This window comes from Herpailurus yagouaroundi, unplaced genomic scaffold (genome assembly GCF_014898765.1).
Source record: "Herpailurus yagouaroundi ecotype Mexico unplaced genomic scaffold, PumYag 28, whole genome shotgun sequence".
Lineage (NCBI taxonomy): Eukaryota > Metazoa > Chordata > Mammalia > Carnivora > Felidae > Herpailurus > Herpailurus yagouaroundi.
In genome coordinates this window covers 82,129,909-82,148,164 of record NW_024412376.1, presented here as the reverse complement: position 1 = coordinate 82,148,164, position 18,256 = coordinate 82,129,909, and the positions used below count along the sequence as shown (strand labels likewise).

General features: G+C 39.8%; 1 protein-coding gene across 5 annotated transcripts in view; it reads left to right on the top strand.

The window, feature by feature from the left end:
- NFKB1 (nuclear factor kappa B subunit 1) overlaps positions 1 to 18,256 on the top strand; it is a 118,417-nt gene that overhangs the window by 58,435 nt on the left and 41,726 nt on the right. For all 5 annotated transcript variants that reach the window (XM_040477364.1, XM_040477353.1, XM_040477346.1 and 2 more), the window contains 2 exons: positions 8,191 to 8,339; positions 17,837 to 18,000. In XM_040477364.1, coding sequence (XP_040333298.1) covers positions 8,191 to 8,339; positions 17,837 to 18,000 — 313 coding nt within the window. The remainder of the gene's footprint in view (positions 1 to 8,190; positions 8,340 to 17,836; positions 18,001 to 18,256) is intronic.

Genomic DNA, 18,256 nt, shown 5'->3' with positions numbered 1-18,256 from the left:
TGATTTGAGGCAGGTGCTAAGACTCCAGCACAGCAAAAGAATGCCTTATGGGCAACAGCAGTTAGGATGAAGAGAGGAAAGTATGCGGGGGGGGGGCGGGGGGTGTCTTGGACTTTAAGAGCTGCTAGCTTGGTTTTCCCAGGGAAATGATTGAAGAGTGACCTTCCCTTCACTTTCCCACAGCTGCTTGAATTCCTGCCACTCAGCAGTTACCATCCTCTCACCATCCTGGGGTTCTACAACCCCTACCTAGACACCCTCCTACCAACTTAGGCTAATGTTCTGGTGTATAATAATCATGTTCTAATTTAAATAGCCTATTTGATGGGGCGCCTGGGTGGCGCAGTCGGTTAAGCGTCCGACTTCAGCCAGGTCACGATCTCGCGGTCCGTGAGTTCGAGCCCCGCGTCGGGCTCTGGGCTGATGGCTCAGAGCCTGGAGCCTGTTTCCGGTTCTGTGTCTCCCTCTCTCTCTCTGCCCCTCTCCCGTTCATGCTCTGTCTCTCTCTGTCCCAAAAATAAATAAACGTTGGAAAAAAAAAATTTTAAATAGCCTATTTGAGAGGTGACACCAGGATCTAGCCATTTTATTTTTTTGAAAAGAAAAAATAACAAGAGAAGGAATATAATTGCCTTATTTCCACTTCCTACTTGATACAGCTCTTTATGTTTTAATCAGTTGCCTTCCATGGATAACATTTTAATTGTATCTTAATTATTTAATCGTGCCTTCACTAGACAATTAATTATTGAATGCTGACAATGTGACAAATATTGCAGGCACTGGAGATTTACCCAGGAAGGAATCAGTGTCCCTACTCTGATAGAGCCTCTATTCCAGTCGAGAAAATATAAGTGAAATGTGTAGTGAATTAAATGGTATTTAGTAGGAAGAAAAAGCAGAAGAAAGGTGCAAGGAATGCAGGGATTGGAGTGGTCAGGTTTAGACAGGGGTAGGGTGAGCAACGAAAGTCCCCCTGAGAGAGTGGCATTTCTGCAAAGCCTGAAGGAAAGCAAGAGAACATGCAGGTGTCCGGGGAAAGGGCGTTCCAGGCAGAGGACACAGCAGTGCAGAAGCTCTCAGGCGGGAGCTGAGCTGGCCAGGTCAAGAACAGCCCGCAGGCCGATGAGGCCGCCTGGCTGGGAGCAGTAAGAAACAAAATCAAAGAGGAAATGGAGGTGGGGGTGTCAGTTCACTCGGGGCTGTTAAGATGGAAAGACACTGGAGGGCTTGGAGTTGTTTTTCTTTAACTTCTTATCATGGAAAATCTTAATCATATATACTTGGAACAACGTAATGAGTCCCCTTGTACTAATCATTCAGCTTCAACAGCTTTCACTTTGGGAGGACTTTGAGCAGAGGAGTGACAAGACTTGGCATGACCTGACTTGAGCAGGATGGCTCAGGAGAACAGGCAGTGGAAAGTGGGGCAGGCATGGGAAGGAGACAGATCACGATGGCTTTAAACCAGGGAGCAGCAGCGACGGTGGTGAGAAGTGGTCAAGAGTCAGGATATCTTTTCGAAGGATGGGCTAGATATTATGTATTTCATGCTTTGTTCAACAACAACAAAGAATTTGAGAATGCACATAGTGCAGCGAGGCAAGTAAGAGATGTAGAAAAGAAGTGGTACCAGAATGCCACTATTTCAGCCTACACCCAAATCCCAAAAACTGGCTTATAAGTGAACATTTGTAACATAATTCAACCCTAAGTTACGTATCGTGTACTCCTCCCGTGTTCTTTTGCAGCCATGGATAATTGGGCCATATGAAGGGTAAGGATTTATTTGTAATTTGTTAATGAGGTAATGACACCTGTTGAGGTACAAGTCCTAACAATTCCTGAAGTGTTACTTGATTCTCTGAAAGAATCATGACTTATAAGCAGCTCTCTTAATGTAATAAAGCTGAAAATTAAAATAGAACAGACAAAAAAATTTTTAGGTCAAAGTATGGCAGAAAACTTAAAGTTTTAAAGCAGAAAACTCAAAGTTTTATGTAGACAGAGATTTTATTCCTCTCTCTGTGTTGTGGATAACACCCTCTTAGCATGTTTTGTTGTCTTAATGGCATGGTTTGTTTGCCTTTCTTATCCCAGCCTTACATGTGAGTCATATGTGTTGTTGGTCAAACAGGTAGGGCAATAAACAAAGTAAAAGAGTGTGACTGAATCAGGGCAAAGCCAGGAGCATTGTTGGAGAAACAACCCTGTCATCACCAGTGAATGTGTTAAAGAGTATATTTTCACATTATCCTACCTAAGAACACCTCACTTACTTCACGTTCCGAAGACATGGGACGAATTCCAAGGTCCTTCCGTGTCTTGGCTGTTCGACCTTGGGTTACGTTGCTTGTTAATCTGTCTGAACCTCTGTCTTCTTATCCGCAAAATGAGGATGATAGTGCCATCCCTGTCTACCCAAAAGAGTTGCCGAGAGACCTAAGGAGAAATGGGCCCTTTATAAATAAAAGAGAAGGAAAGAAACTGGTGCCTCCGTGGTACCGGCCACGTGCCAGTACATCACAACAGCCATCTGAGGTCACATCATTGACCCGTTTTGTAGATGTGGAACGTGAGGCTCAGAGAGGTTGCCTAACTTATGTAAGGCCACATGGGTAGAAGAAGAAAGAGCTGCGATTTGATCCCAGATTGGATCAACTTTAAATCCCTTACCTGAAAAAGAAAGAACTAACCTTCCCAAGCATCTTCCTACTCTACGCCAGAAACTGTGTTAGACGTGGTTGTGTCCTATTTCCTTTAATACAGGTTATTCGATACTCCCTGGGTGCTCGACAGATAATAAAGAACAATAACATCGATTTGTCATCACTGAGAGAAGACATATTATGAAAACTGTTACTGTCCTTTTTCTCCCCCTTTTCCTCCTCTTCATGCTCCTCCTTCCTCCCTCTCCCTGTGCCTCCTCCTTCAACTTCTTGTTTTACAATCTGACTTGCAACCGAACAGGGGAGAATGAGGGCATGGTTGAATGATGTCTGTGGCATGATTTTTTTAATGCGGAGCCTTGCAAGAGGACAAGTGTACTTCTGCCACCTCACTACTGACCCTGAGACCTCCTTTCTCACAACACACACCAACAAAACCAAACGAACAGGTTATTCAGGAATAGCTGTCACGTACCAGCACCGTACTAGGCAAGGGAGAGCTGCACCACACTGGGCAGACTGGACACACACAAAAGAGAAAGTCGTTGAGCCAGCAGTAGCCAACGTAATGGAAAATGTGAGTGGGCTGTGGCTTTGGACAGACGGCTTCAGAAGGCTTCCCAGCACTCCGGTTATGGGAATGATGGCGGTTCGATTCACCTTAATGTGCCTCACTTCCCTCAGCTGTGGAATGGGATACCTCTACTGACCCCACAGGGCTGATGTGAAGATTGGCTGAGTAAACATACTCCCTTCCCTTTCACGAGAACAGTATGGTAGGAGGTATTGGTGTATGTGCTCTGGGAGTTTAACAAGCAAGAGAGATAAGCCAATAACCCTTTAGTTGCCAATTGGTGTTACCACCTTCTTGTAATCAGTTGATTTGGTGTTCCTGCCCCACTCCAATCACATTCTCCCCAAAAGGGGACAGTAGTGGATTTTTGTGGGTCAGAGCAGTGAGGAGAGTGCCATGGAAGATTCATATTTAGGTCTTACCTTTGAGGAATGAGTGGTTCTAAATAAGAAAGAGAAGGGAGGGACACCCCCCCCCCCCCGCCCCGAGGTAGTAAGGAGTATGGTTGGGGAGACAAAGAGGGGGACTCTCACCACAGTGCCTTTGTACATCCTGTTCTCCCCACTGGGAACACTCTTCTCAGCTCCTTGTCTCCCACCCACACCTTCCTTTGTTACACTCTTGCCCTTCTTTCAGAGCTCAGCCCTCATTACTCCCTCAGGAAGCTTTCTCTGACTTCCTGATCAGGTCAAATCTCCATTATGTATGTCTTTTGTAAGGGCTTCACAGTTGGGCATTTACATTTCTTTGTGGGATTCTTTGAGTAGTATCAGCCCCGCTCTTTAATTCCCATAAGAACAGAAGTTCTATCTGTTTTGCACTCACGTTGTATCCCTTCACTCCCTGACCTACTGCATGCAGTGCATGAAACTTAGAAGGAACCTAATAAATACTGAATAAATGGGTACATTTTTGGTTATCAGTGAAGTAATAGCCTGGAGAGGAGAATGGGTTTATCCTTGAGTTTGCTAATCCCATTAGGTGCCAAGGGATGTATTCACTCACTTAATCCTCAAACAATTTGTGAAATCAACTGCATTGTTCCTTTCATTTTAAAGATGGAGAAATTGATGTCCAGAGATGTTAACCATCTTTCCCTGTTGACCCGGCTCTGATAAGTGGCAGCAGAGGGATTTGAGCCTGGCAGCATGACTTAAGAGCTCTTGGATTTAATCACATTGCTCTGCTCTGCTGCTTTAGCAGTAGAGGACAAAGTATGCAAGTAAAGTTAGCGTAGATTTCTGTTTGAAAATTGTGGATGTTTTTCCTCCTTCTTCCCACCAATTATCATCATCACCATCATCCCTTCATGAGAAAAACTAAGCAGAAAAGACCTACTTCATGTGTCACCATCATACATTCATGTTGACTCTTCTGCCAGAGTGATGTGGTCAAATTTACTTAGTAAGTAAACTGGACATTTCAAATTCTAATTCCAAGAAAATTTCAGCCTAGTTAATCACCTCTTAAGAACCAGTATGAACTTTGCTAGAGCATGTCAGAGTAACTTGAAATAAAAGGAGGTGATTTGACTCAGTTTGGTATTATCTGCGACACTAGGTTTCTGGTTTTTACTCAAAAAGCCCGTGATCATCAGTAGGTATTGAGTCATAAAGCTCCTGGAAGAAAGGCTTAATTTCATCAAGGGAGCTGAGAAATCCCGAGCACCTCCAAGAATGATAGCTGTTACTGTAATAACACAATTATTATTAGAAAATTAACAAAGCCCAATAAAATATGTCACGTGAGGGGTGGGGGGGGGGATGGAGGGGGAACTTACCCTAGGAATAAAAGTGGCCCGAATTGGTCTTTTAAGACAGAATTTTTAAAAAATCACCTCAGGGCAGGTGTATCTAATATCTCCAGGGAGGGGAGTCCATTACAGGGATCGAGAAGATAATAGTTAACACTGTATATTGCTCTTATTTGCTGGGCCATGTTCTAAAGACTCTAACATATTTAATCCTTACAACAAGGAACCAAATAGTGCCCAAGGTCACACAGCTAGTAAATGGTGAAACTGTCTTCAAACCTAGCCAGTCTGCCCCCGGAGTACACGCTTACAGTGTCTCTCGGTAGCTGATTACTCACATTGCTTGCTTTCACTGAAAAGCTTAACTTATATTTAAACTCTTAGCATTTAAGACCCTGCTATGTTCAGACTCTTTCAAAAATAAACCCAGCCTTCCTGGCAGATACAGTTGCTTTCTGTAAAGGTAATTTTCAAGGGAACCACTATTCAAAGAAGTAAATGGGAGGCTGAATAAAAATAACCAAATTCTCTGTAGAAGACACGAATTTCTGAATCAGTTGCAAATAGCTCTCAGTCATGGTGGCATTCTCTGAAACACACCCTCCTCTAAGGTAGAATTCCATTTTCTTTATCTGCCACATAACCTGAAAATAGTATCATTTTTTTTCTGTCCCCGCACTTCAGCTTTCTTCTTTCAGTCAGTATTTTGGAAAGTCCACAAAACCCAGGGGCCTCCCTGTCGTTGCCCTGTGGTCGATGTAAAAACCAGATGATGCCATGCTGACCTGAAGTCTTTCAAATGGATCAAACTGCACATTAGTCACTGGCAACTTTTTCAGGTCCTTTTACCTCAGAGACTACTCAGTTCCTCATTCTTGCCACCCTTCGCTCATGAAGTAATAGCAAGAAAAAGATGTGAGTACTTTTTGAGGACACCTCCCACTCTTTCCTTCAGTGCTTGTGACTGATTCCTTCCCAGTAGGGACATTGACGGGTCCCACTATCCAGAGCGATGGGGCTCTGATCGCTGGATTCCTTCCGATGTTCTGCAGAGGTGGAAAGCCTCCCTGATTTCACCCAAGTGAAGCATTTCATCATGCCTTACACTGTTGCATTTCTGTGCTCCATGCACTTAGAAGTGCAATTACATGGTCTATTTAGTGCTTTTCACTGTTCATTTACTGCTAAAGAAGTCCCTGTAGAATATGTCATCATAACAAAGGCTGATCTCACATGTTGACACCACGGCCCTGAACTGGCATCGGCAGTCCAGGGGGTATGCAGGCACAACAGCCAGTTTTGGAGCAAACCCAGAACTTTTCATTCCCTGTCCTGTCCTGTCCTGAAGGACAGAGGCTTTCTTCTGCCTCTTTTAAAAGGGAAAGCAACCAAGTTCATAATTATTTGTATGCCCAGAAGGCTTTTTTAAGTGCTGTACCTATTTAAGAAATTATTTATTTGTGCTTTGAGCTGGTGGTCAAAAACGAATTTAATCCTTAACGTTCTTTGTGATGAGTTTCCTCTGCAAGGACAGAAGGCCACTTCTTGGGAAGGAGCATTACAGGGTTTGAAAGCAAACTTTAGCAGCAGCTCTGGGCCGAAGTTCGGGCAAAGAGGCCCTAGGGTTTTTGAGGGGAGCTGCACTGTTGATTAGAAAGGATTCTGTCCTTTGCTCAGGGCAGGAAACTTCTCTCCCCCAAACCCTCTGCCAAACGGTCCCAGCCCTGATCAACTTCTTCTCAACTCTTGCAATGAGAAATCGGACTGCGGGAAAAAAAAAATCCATACTGAAAAAATCCTAACAAAACCTTGCCTCAATGGAATATGGATCTGTTTGATGGTATTTATAGAAGTAGACTGGTTGAAAGGGATTCTGTCTTTTTCCAAGAAATTTAATTGGCAAGTGTAGGTTCTTCCTCAAGTTTATGTCCGAAAGACTTACATCAAGGATTCGTGGCTAGATGGGATTCCTGTCCACTTTCTTTTCCTTCCAAGCTATGGGCTGCTTGTACAGATTAAAATATCTCTAATGATCATATGGTTGGGAGATCCTGGGTTTAGGTTCACTCACTCCCTCAAAGGGAGAAAATATGAGCTAAGGAAATAGGGTGACGAACTCTTCCCAGTGTTAGCCTGAAAGCCCTGGGAACCCCACCCCCCACCCTGTCCCAGGCAAACCAGGGTGCCTGGTTACCCTTTGAGGAAATATAGTGCATTTCCAATAGTTTGGCTGAATTTATCACAGAATTTTGCCTTGTGGGATTCAGAAAAGTAAAAATAAGGCAAATTGGTCTATTCTGTTAGTATGATTTTAATATTGGGGCTTTCTCAAGCGAGGAATCTGTGGTCTACTTGCTATAGGGGGCTGGAGGACCAACTAGAAGGGGAAGGGTGTCCAAGCTGTCTTTGCTTTAAAATGCCATTTTCTCCATGCTACTTCCTTTTTATTGCTGTTGTCATCATTTTAAAGGCATAACAATTAAAAAGATGAGTTATCTTAAGTGGAAAAATACAGTTTTATAAGACAAGCGCTAAGTAGGTGTCAGATCTAAGGATTTGCACGTAGGAAGTGCATTTATTTGAATTGACGTACTGCGACCCGGATATACGTAACTCAGTTGTCAGAGCTCATAGCAGAGAGCGCTGCCAAAGGCTGATGTGTCCTGACCGAGGACATTTCAGAGCCCCTTCCCTGGCAAGACTCCACCTCCTGCCTAACCTCATGGCAGAGACTTGAGGTACACTGTTTCTACTCCTCTCTCTCCTTCTATTTCCATCAATCCATCAGTCCCAAATCCCTTCTCAGGGATCTTTTCCCAGCACTCATGGCTGGCCGTTGTGATGAGGGTGCAGATGAAGTGTGTTCTTGGTTAGTAGGAAAGGGACGCTTCATGGCTACACAGCAGCAGAGATGTGCTATTCCAACTTTAGCAGTACATGCAGCATTAGAAATGACCTGCTGCGGGAGTGTATCCTCTCCACACACAACTAACAACCGGCATTAGCATTTTAATTGATCTCTATCCCACCATTTGCTCCTCACCTAGTTTGAAAAATGGAGCTGTGGTCCTATATGTATAGGTATGCCTAATATTGTATCACGTACTTTTTATACTTACTGGTTTGTCTTAAGTGTTTTTCCACGCTGCAGTATAGTCAGATGTACTAACTTTTTCAATGTGCTTCTTGTATAGATCTGCAACTATGTGGGACCTGCAAAGGTTATTGTTCAGTTGGTCACAAATGGAAAAAACATCCACCTGCATGCACACAGCCTGGTGGGAAAACACTGTGAGGATGGGATCTGCACTGTAACCGCCGGACCCAAGGACATGGTGGTCGGGTAAGTGAGGGTGGATGATACCTTGGAAGGTATGATCAGATAAACATGGCACCCGAAGACTTGGAACACACCCCTTTCATTAGGAACCTGCCCAAGATCCTCAGAGGGCCTTAAAATGAAAAGGTGAGTTCTCACTTGAGCTCCCAGGAGAAAGATTACCCACATGTCTGGGTTTTCCTGACTTTGTACCTGTGGTCCTGGCCAAATTATTTATAGCACCCCCTTTCGAAAGTGGCCCAGGGGGGGTAATAAATTATGGTTACTTCATGTATGAAGCGTTTGTATCACTTTCAGCAGTATCTTCCTTCTGGAGATAAAGATATGGACTAATTAGAAGAAACCTAACTGTGGCAAAAATAAACACCTTGATGATTCTTTTAATGAACTAATGAGTTTGGATTTATAGCGTGAACATTTTAACCATGAAATAGATAGATAAATATTGTTTCAGTTCTATGCTGTTTAGAAAGTGTGCTCAGATTAAGAAGCCAAGGAATGCAAATTTGTTTTGGCATTCATTAGACTTGAAATGTAAATACAAAGGGACATACTCATTTAAGAGTTAGACAGATAGAACAAGGAATTTTAAGTGAATGAAGTATTACAAAATAAATTCAGCCCAAAAGGAGTAAGAAATTTTAAATTTTGTTTAATTTTTAAGAATGTCTTCTAGGGTGTCCTACTGCTGGTTTAAACAGTTCATGATAAAATCCCAGTTAATCTGGACTATTCACTCAAAAGAAAGGAATTATTTATATCAACTGTAATTAAGTTGATGGTAGCATTTCAGGCTTTGAATTCCGATCAAGTTTTAAGTTGGTTGTTATTGGGGAGGTTGAACTTTCATGTTCCTAGGTATTTCTTTGTTTGACTGTGAAAATATTCAAGTGTGAAAAACCTAGAGAGAGAGCTTTCTTTTAAGTCACTAAAATCTGATTCTTTTGATGTTAGGAGAAAAAAAAGACTCTAGATTGGAGGAAGAAGTTTAAATTGATTTGAAAAATTCTGTTGTGCTTTATATGAACTTGTTTCAACATTCTCTTGAAAGACTGGCCTGTTTCCTGTTGTATGTCACAGTTGGTTCCTCGTCTGTTTTGGACTACTCTTTACAGTTCCTGACTGACCTAGGAGAGCTTTGAAATGCAGGGTAATTGTCAGAGTTTCAGACTAATTGATCACTTAGTGTTTCTGCGGATTTACCCCAAAAGGCTGCTGTCAGTTTGAAGTGTTGGTTCTGTTTAATCTGTGTGATAATCACAGCCTTTAGAGGAAATTATAGATGAAGTTCCTTACTAATAATATTTGTTATTATAAAGCTGCCAGTATGTTGTCTATAATTTGGTGTTTCTGTGGCTTGGCTTAGTAATCTTCCAGGGTTTTAGAAGGAACTAATGGTTATTTAGTTTGAGACCTACAGCGAGCAGGAGTAGAAGTTCCCTGTTTCTAAGGAAAGGGAGGAAATCCTTTCCTCTCTTGTAATGGAGTTCCATAGTTGGGAGAACTCATTCATTCACTCATTCATTCAACAAACATTTTGAGCATCTACACAACCTAAGTTTGGTTATCAAGATGTCTCATCATAGTGATGCGGGATTCTGTGACCCTATACAGTTTCACTGAGAAATTTAGTCAAGAGGATGCCACTTAAAAGTTACAATAGATTCATTAGACTTTCCTTTTCAGAGTGTTCTATGAAACACTGGTAATCCTTTTATAATCGATTTTTAGCTGAGAAACTTATGCTTACAGTGTTTCCTAAAATATAATATTTCCTTCATGATTTATTTGTCTCTCTTACTTTTTAATTTTTTTTAAGTTTCCGATGTCAGAACCTGTTACATGTTAGTAGAGAGAATATCAGGCTAGGAGTCTGGAAACCAGAATTCTATTTTCATTTCTGTCACACTCAACAGTAGGATTGGGGACAATTTGCATGACTTCCTGAGCACTTTAACTTCTTCTCTTATACAATATCAGCATTGGGTTACATAGTTTATCTCCAGGCCTATTACCTCTCACGAATTCTAGTATGAACTATTAGCTAATACTACAAAATAACATGAGCAGACTTGCCACATACTTATTTATGGAGTGTCATTGATTATTATTATTTGGTTCTAACTTGTAGGTAAGAATAGCACAGAGAGAAATTTAGGAAGATAGCCAGAGTTATTCCTTAGATTTGTCAATACTAGAAATGGAATCAAGATTACCTATTTTCATTAATATAGCTTAGGTTAAGAGTATATATTCACAAGCAGGGCACCAATCCAGCACATCAAAGAGGATCTATAAAAAATGACACTGAGGAGATAAATAACTTTTAAATTATCAAAGCCAGAGGGGTGATGGGTAGGGGATGGGTGAGATGGGATTAGGAGTACACTTACCTTGATGAGCACTGAGTAATATACGAACCTGTCAAGTCACTATATTGTACAACAAAACCATATGTTAACTATACTGAAACTAAAATTAAAAAAATAAAAAAAAATTAAATAAATTATCAAAACCAAAGAATTAACTTTTCTTTAGGTTTATCAATAAAATTTAGTTTCTATTTTCAAATATATTTTGCTATCCATATTAAAATACTCATTTTTTGATGACTAAGGCATGATTGAAGGTTTGAGTGCTTAAATCTGTGGGGTTTTACCTTAAGACTTTTTTTTTTTTATTTAGCTTTCATTTTGTCTTCGTATTTCTTACTCATTTGTTTAGTTAACTGTTAGTGTCTGTCCTCATAAAAATAATTTTAATTTGGCGTTTTATTTTTGACCTTGAAGGTCAACAATGTGTTTCAACAACATTTTAGTTCTCTGAAGTTTTCAATCAGTGGAAACTATCTGTTACTTGACTTTGCTTTAAGCCACTTTCCTTACCAATAATCACCACACCCTCTGTTTCCTGGCAGCCCTAATTTAGAGAGATGTGAAGTCTTTTTTTTTAACTAATATTTACAGCATATACCAATTGTAAGCACTAGAAGTAAATATATAAATATAAAAGAGAAACAAGGCCTCCATCAATGAGCTATTAAATTGGTGGTTTTGTAGGTCCAAAAACGATTACTAGCAGTTTCATAATATTAAACCTTAATACACAGAAAAGATGCTGTTTGGAGAAAATGGACAAAATATGGAGTGAAATTGGAAGTGTCCAACTTCCAAATTAAAGTATATATTGTGAGTCAGGGGTGCTTTTGAATCTTGTGCCAGCTGTAAATCAGTGTTTGAGTCCTGACAGGTAGAAGGGCCAGATGGAAGGGCCACTGTAGAATCCCAACCTAATGACATGGGGATTCAAACCAAGCCAGAGGGCAGCAGTAGTTCTCAGATGATGATGATGATGATGATGATGATGATGATGATGGAAACATCTGGCACAGTGCAGAGGATTTCAAACCTGGCTGCTAATTAAAGTCACTTTTGGTCACTTTATATTACTTTTTAAATTTTTTTTTAGTTTTGATTTATTTTTGAGAGAAAGAGAGAGAGACAGAGTGCGAGCGGGGAAGGGCAGAGAGACAGGGAGACACAGAATCCGAAGCAGGCTCCAGGCTCTGAGCTGTCAGCACAGAGCCTGACGTGGGGCTCGAACTCACAGACTGCAAGATCATGACCTGAGCTGAAGTCAGACAATCAATCGACTGAGCCACCCAGGCGCCTCTAATATTAACTCTTTAAAGTGTACAGGTCTATGAATTTTTACAAGTACTCAAATAAGAATCACAGTCAAGGAAGGTATAGAATAGTACCATTGCCCCCCAAAATCCTGTGTGCCCCTTTAGAGTCAGCTCTACCTTGCAGCCCAGCCCATGGCAACTCCTTATCTGTCTCCTATACATATAGGAATGTTCCAGAATGACATACAAATGGAATCATGCGATATGTAGCCTTTTTGAGTCTGGCTTCTTTCACTTAGCATCATGCATTTAAGATTCCTCCAGGTTGTTGTGTGTATCAGCGGTCTTATTCCTTTTCATTACTAAGTAGTATTGCATTGTATTGATGTATCACAGTCTGTTTATCAATCCACCTGCTAAAGAACATGAAGTTTATTTTCCATTTTGGATGAGAGAACCACTTTTTGTGTGAACATAAGTTTTCATTTTTGGGGGGCTTGGGTAAATACAGAGGAGTGAAAATGAAGGGACAGATGCTAAGAGTCCATTTGTCTTGATAAGAACCTACCATATTGTTTTCCAAAGTGGCTGTATCATCTTGAATTCCCATGTATTAACATTTATGATTCTCGATTTTTTAAGTTGCATGTGCTGTTTTTTAATACAAATGTCCACTTTTGTTTTCTTTTACATTTTATTCTATAAATTTTCAAACATACACAAAAGTAGAAAGCATAGCATAATGAACCCCCATTGTACTCATCACCCAGCTTCAACAATTAATTACTACATCTTCATTTAAATATACCCCTGCCTAGATATCTTTCATTTATGGATATCTAATTTAATTCAGTACTGTTAAGAGGATACTTTGTATGATTTCAGTCCTTTTAAGTTTATTGAGACTTGCTTTATGGATCAGAATATGTTATGTCTTGGTAAATGTTCCTTGTGCACTTAAAAAGAATGGCTAGTCTAATCAAGTTGAATGCATGTTCTAAAATGTCAGGTCAAGTTGTGTGATAGTGTTGTTCAAGTCTTCTGTATCCTTACTGACTTTCCCACTACTTGTTCTAGAAATTATTGACAGATGGGTGTTGAAATCTCAGACTATATTTATAGATATATCTATTTCTTCTTCCAGTTTGTAAGATTTTGCTTCTTGTATTGTGAAGTTCTTCTATTAGATACATAAACATTTAGGATTCTTATGTCCACTCAATGAATTGATCCCTTTATCATTATGAGATGACCCTCTTTTATCCCTGGTAATATTTTTGCTCTAAAATCTACCTTGACTGATACTGTTTTACCTATTTCAGCTTTATTTTGATTAACCTTAGCTTGGAACATTTTTTTTTTCCATCCTCTTAGTTTTAAGCTGTTTATGTCTTAATATTCAAAGTAAATATGCACCGCATACAGTTGGGTCTTATTATTTTTTTTTTTTTAATTTTTTTTTTTCAACGTTTATTTATTTTTGGGACAGAGAGAGACAGAGCATGAATGGGGGAGGGGCAGAGAGAGAGGGAGACACAGAATCGGAAACAGGCTCCAGGCTCCGAGCCATCAGCCCAGAGCCTGACGCGGGGCTCGAACTCACGGACCGCGAGATCGTGACCTGGCTGAAGCCGGACGCTTAACCGACTGCGCCACCCAGGCGCCCCGGGTCTTATTATTTTTATTCCATCCGATGCTCTCTGCCTTTTAATTGAGGTGTTTAAATAATCTGTATTTAATCTGATTACTCATAGAGCTGAGTTTCATTCTACCCTCTTGCTATTTGTTTTCTGCTTGTCACATCTGATTTTTGTTCCCCTTTTCCTCTTTTTTCTGCCTTCTTTTAGATTAATTATGATTTTATTTCATCTTCCTTTTGGTTTATACCTCTATAGTTTTTAGAAGTTGTTTTACAGCTTGTTACACTATATACATCTTTCACTTATCTTAGTCTCCCATTGAGTAACACTGTGTGTCTTCATATATCATATATGAACAACACTTCAGTTTCCCCTCTCGGCCCTTGTGCTATTCTGTACTCTATTTTACATCTATATATGTGATAAGTTCCACAATATATTGTTTTTTGTTTTTAATGCTCAAGTATCTTTTCTTTTTTAACATTTATTTATTTTTGAGAGGCAGAGAGAGACAGAGCATGAGTATGGGAGGGGCAGAGAGACAGGGAGACACAGACTCCGAATCAGGCTCCAGGCTCTGAACTGTCAGCACAGAGTCTGACATGGGGCTCGAACTGGTCAACCACAAGATCATGACTGAGCCAAAGTCAAACGCTTAACCAACGGAGCCACCCACCCAGGTGCCCCTATGCTCAATTCTCTTTTAAAAGAAATTTTAAATAAGGAAAAAAGTATTTATATTTAAACATGTATTTATCATTTACAGTGCTCATCATTCTGTTTCATAGGTCAAGATTTCTATCTGGTGCCATTTTTTTCTGCCTGAAGCCCTTCCTCTCCTTTTTCTTCTACTGCTGGTCTGCTGCTGATCAATTCTTCAGTTATCAAACGTCTATAAGCTCTTTATTTTGTCTCTGTTTTAGAAAGATATTTTTGAAGAATATAGAATTCCAAGTTGACAGAGTTCTTCTTTCACATTCTGAAAATATGCTACCCCATAGGTGTTCTGGCTTTTGCCTTGCTTCCATCAAGAGGTCTGCTGCCCTCCTGATATTTTGTTCCTCATCACATCAAGTGCCATATCTTCTCTATCAGCTCTAGATTTTCTCTTTATTAGTTTTTCCTTTCTCCTCACTAATTTGAAGCAGTTTGATTAAATGGGCATTAATGTAGTTTTCTTCATGTTTTTTGTGCTTGGGGTTCATTGAGATTTTTGGATCTCTGGGTTTATAGTTTTTTAAAATAAATTTTAAAAGCTATTACTTTTCAAAATATTTTTTCCATCCACTCCTCATTTTCCTCTTTTTCTGAAGCACCAATTACATGTGTATTTGGCTTTTAAAATTATCCCACAGCTCACTGGAGATCTGTTCTTTTTAAAATTTGTTCTTTTTCCTGTGTTTCATTTTGAACAATTCTATCACTGTGTTCTCAAGTTCACTAATCCTTTTGTCTGTAGTGTCTAATCTGTTTTTCATTCCATTCGGTATATTTTTCTTTTGAGACATTTCAGTTTTTTCATCTCTATAGGTTTGTTGGAGGTCTTTTTTTTAATATCTTCCATGTGTCTCCTTAATATTCTAAAGGTTTTTATTATCTTGACCCTATACAATATATCCATAATAGCTATTTCAATGTATGTGTCTTTAAATTAATTTAAACTCTAGGCATTAAATTTAAACTCTAGGCATTAAACCAGCGTAATTGTAGGATTCACCTTAGTTGATCTCTTAAGGATCAGTGTCCTGTGCTGCCATTGTTCAGTGTTGGAAAACCATTTTTTCATATGCTTTATGTTATGTAAGGTGAAAGATTCAATCTGGTCTCTGTTACTCCCATCATTATCTGAAACAGAAGACTGGCTTCTATATTGTTCCATTTATTACCAGAGTAAATAAGTTATTCACATAAGGATGATGCCTTTTTCACGGGAATTAGTTAAATAATGTGCATGAAAATCACTTTATATGTGGTAAAGTGTAACAGATGTTTGCCAGTGTCATCACCTATATGGAGGTACATGTTGTATATAGGAGTCCAGCCTAAAAGGCCAAAAGATGGAGGTGTTGTTTCTATTAAAAAACTACCTGTGCCTCCAGGCATGTCATCATGTCCCATTGCACCTTTTCTGTGCTGTGCTAATTCATGCATTCATTTATTCAACAGATATGTGTTAGACACCCATATGTCAGGCACTCTTCTAAGCACCAGAGATCTCTGCCCTCAGGAGTTTATATTCTTTTGGTCTGTTTTCTTCTCTGTGTGTCTCAGCTATTCTACTTTTTCTTTTTTAGTATAATTGACACACAATGTTTACATTAGTCCCAGGTGCACAGCATAGTGATTTAATAAATTTATACATTATGCCACGATCATGTCCTACTTTTTCTATCACTGTCTGGACACATGTCTCATTGTATTTCTGGACCTCTGTATGAGTGCTCATCTCATTCTGCCTTCACCTTCTATATTTTCTTTGCCTGGTTCATCTGGTCTTCCCACACCATCTTAGTCCTTATTATTTTAAACTATTTTTGTCTTTGTTTCATCTAGTGCAGTTGTTACAATATTTCTGTCTTTCCCTTACTAATCTTTTTTCTTTCTTTCTGAATAAAAGCCAGAGCAAAAGAAAAGTCTTGGCAAAAGCTTACAAGGCTTTAAAAGATCTGTGCCCCCACTTTGCTCTTTGAACTTTTCTTTTTGTTTTTAAATGTTTATTTATTTATTTTGAGAGGAAGAGAGAGATCAGGAGATGGGCAAAGAGAGAGGGAGAGAGAGAGAGAGAGAATCCCAAGCAGGCTCTGCGCTGAGCATGAACCCAACATGGGGCTTGATCTCCTGACCATGAGATCGTGACCTGAGCCAGAATCAAGAGTCGGATGCTTAACTGACTGAGCCACACAGGCTCCCCGGCTCTTTGAACTTTTCACTTACTACTGGCCTCTTGCTGATTTTCCTCCAGCAGCATTGGCCTCCTTGCTATTGTCTCCCGAAAACACCAGTCATGGTCCTCCCTCGGGGTCTTTGAACTTGTTACTCTTTCCACCTTGAATACTTTTCCGTATATCCACATCTTTTCCCTCACCTTCTTTCAGTCATTGCTCATTTGTCATCATTTCAGTGATGCCCTCTCTGGCCTATCCCTACTTTAAAGCATCATGTCTTCTAAGTGTACCTTTCCTTTTCTCCATTCCCACCTTATTTATTTATTTTATTTATTTATTTCTTGGTACTCTTAATGCCTTCTCAATTATACCGTAAAATTTGCTTCTCTATTTGTTTCTTCTCTCTGGTTACACTAGCACATAAATTCTATGGAGGGAGGGATTCCTGAGTGCTGACAGAAGCATCCAGGACACTGCCTGGCACTAATAAGGAGCTGAACAAATATTTGTTGAATGAATGGGTCTCCTTGCTAAAGTACTTTTTTGTTTGTTGTATTATGTTTATTGAATATACTTTTTTGTTTCATGAACTTTAAAAATTAGTGGCTGGAGTATTTTGTATATTTTCTTTAAAATCCCTTAAATTGCTTTATTTAGCTTATTAAAATGTTTTGTCCTATAGGTATGTAGGCTTCATGAGATAAAAGTGCTCCATCCTGAAAACATGGAGAATTCGATGGCATTCTAGTGGTAATAATTGCAGCCTCACAGATCACCCAACAGAAGATGGGACTCCATGTAGACTTTAAATCCTATCCAGAAAGCCAAAAGAAAAAAATTCTTCAAGTTATAATATTATTCTTATTCTTTAAAAAACAATTTAGATAAGTTAGTACTGTATTCAGAATTTGAAAAAAAATTTAAACAACTGTCCTAGAAAATTGTTTAAAATGAGTCTAGGTAAAACTTCCTTAGTAGTGTATACATATATGTATATGTATGTATACACACACACACACACACGTATACCCTACTCACTTAATCATCATTTGAAAATCTAATAAACTCTGAAAACCAGAAGATTTTGCTGAGTTCGCCACAGACTCATATGGTGGCAAAACCCAATCTGACCCGATGTATGGTGGTTTATAGTCTTTATTATTCCTTGGTAAGTCTACTCTATATGTTTCACTGTAGAAATAGTAATGTGTTTGATTACAGTGTGGGCTCCAGTGATTGAGGCCTGTGTGTTTTTTAAAAGCCATTTTGCTAAAGTGAAACCAGATTCTAGTCATTGACTGCCTAACTTTTAGTGCTTGTTGTGGCTGTTTCTGCCTTTTTCTCCAGCTTTGCAAACTTAGGTATACTTCACGTGACAAAGAAAAAAGTATTTGAAACACTGGAAGCACGAATGACAGAGGCATGTACAAAGGGCTACAATCCCGGACTTCTGGTACATCCTGATCTTGCCTATTTGCAAGCAGAAGGCGGAGGAGACCGGCAGCTCACAGGTGAGTGCCATGCCACCAACCTTGATCCTTCAAGATCAGGCTCTCCTTTGCTTGTGTGTAGACCAGGTGCTCCTCTGTGTGTATCATGTTTCTCCTTCTCCCAGACTTTAGTGCCCCCCACCACCACCACACCTTCCCTGCTCAGAAACCTTTTGACGGCATCCTGCTATTTTCTAGAATAAAATTTGTATCTCCCTAGCTTGGTACACAAAGCTCTCAGTCTGGCCCCAGCCACCTTTCCAGATTCATCTCCAAT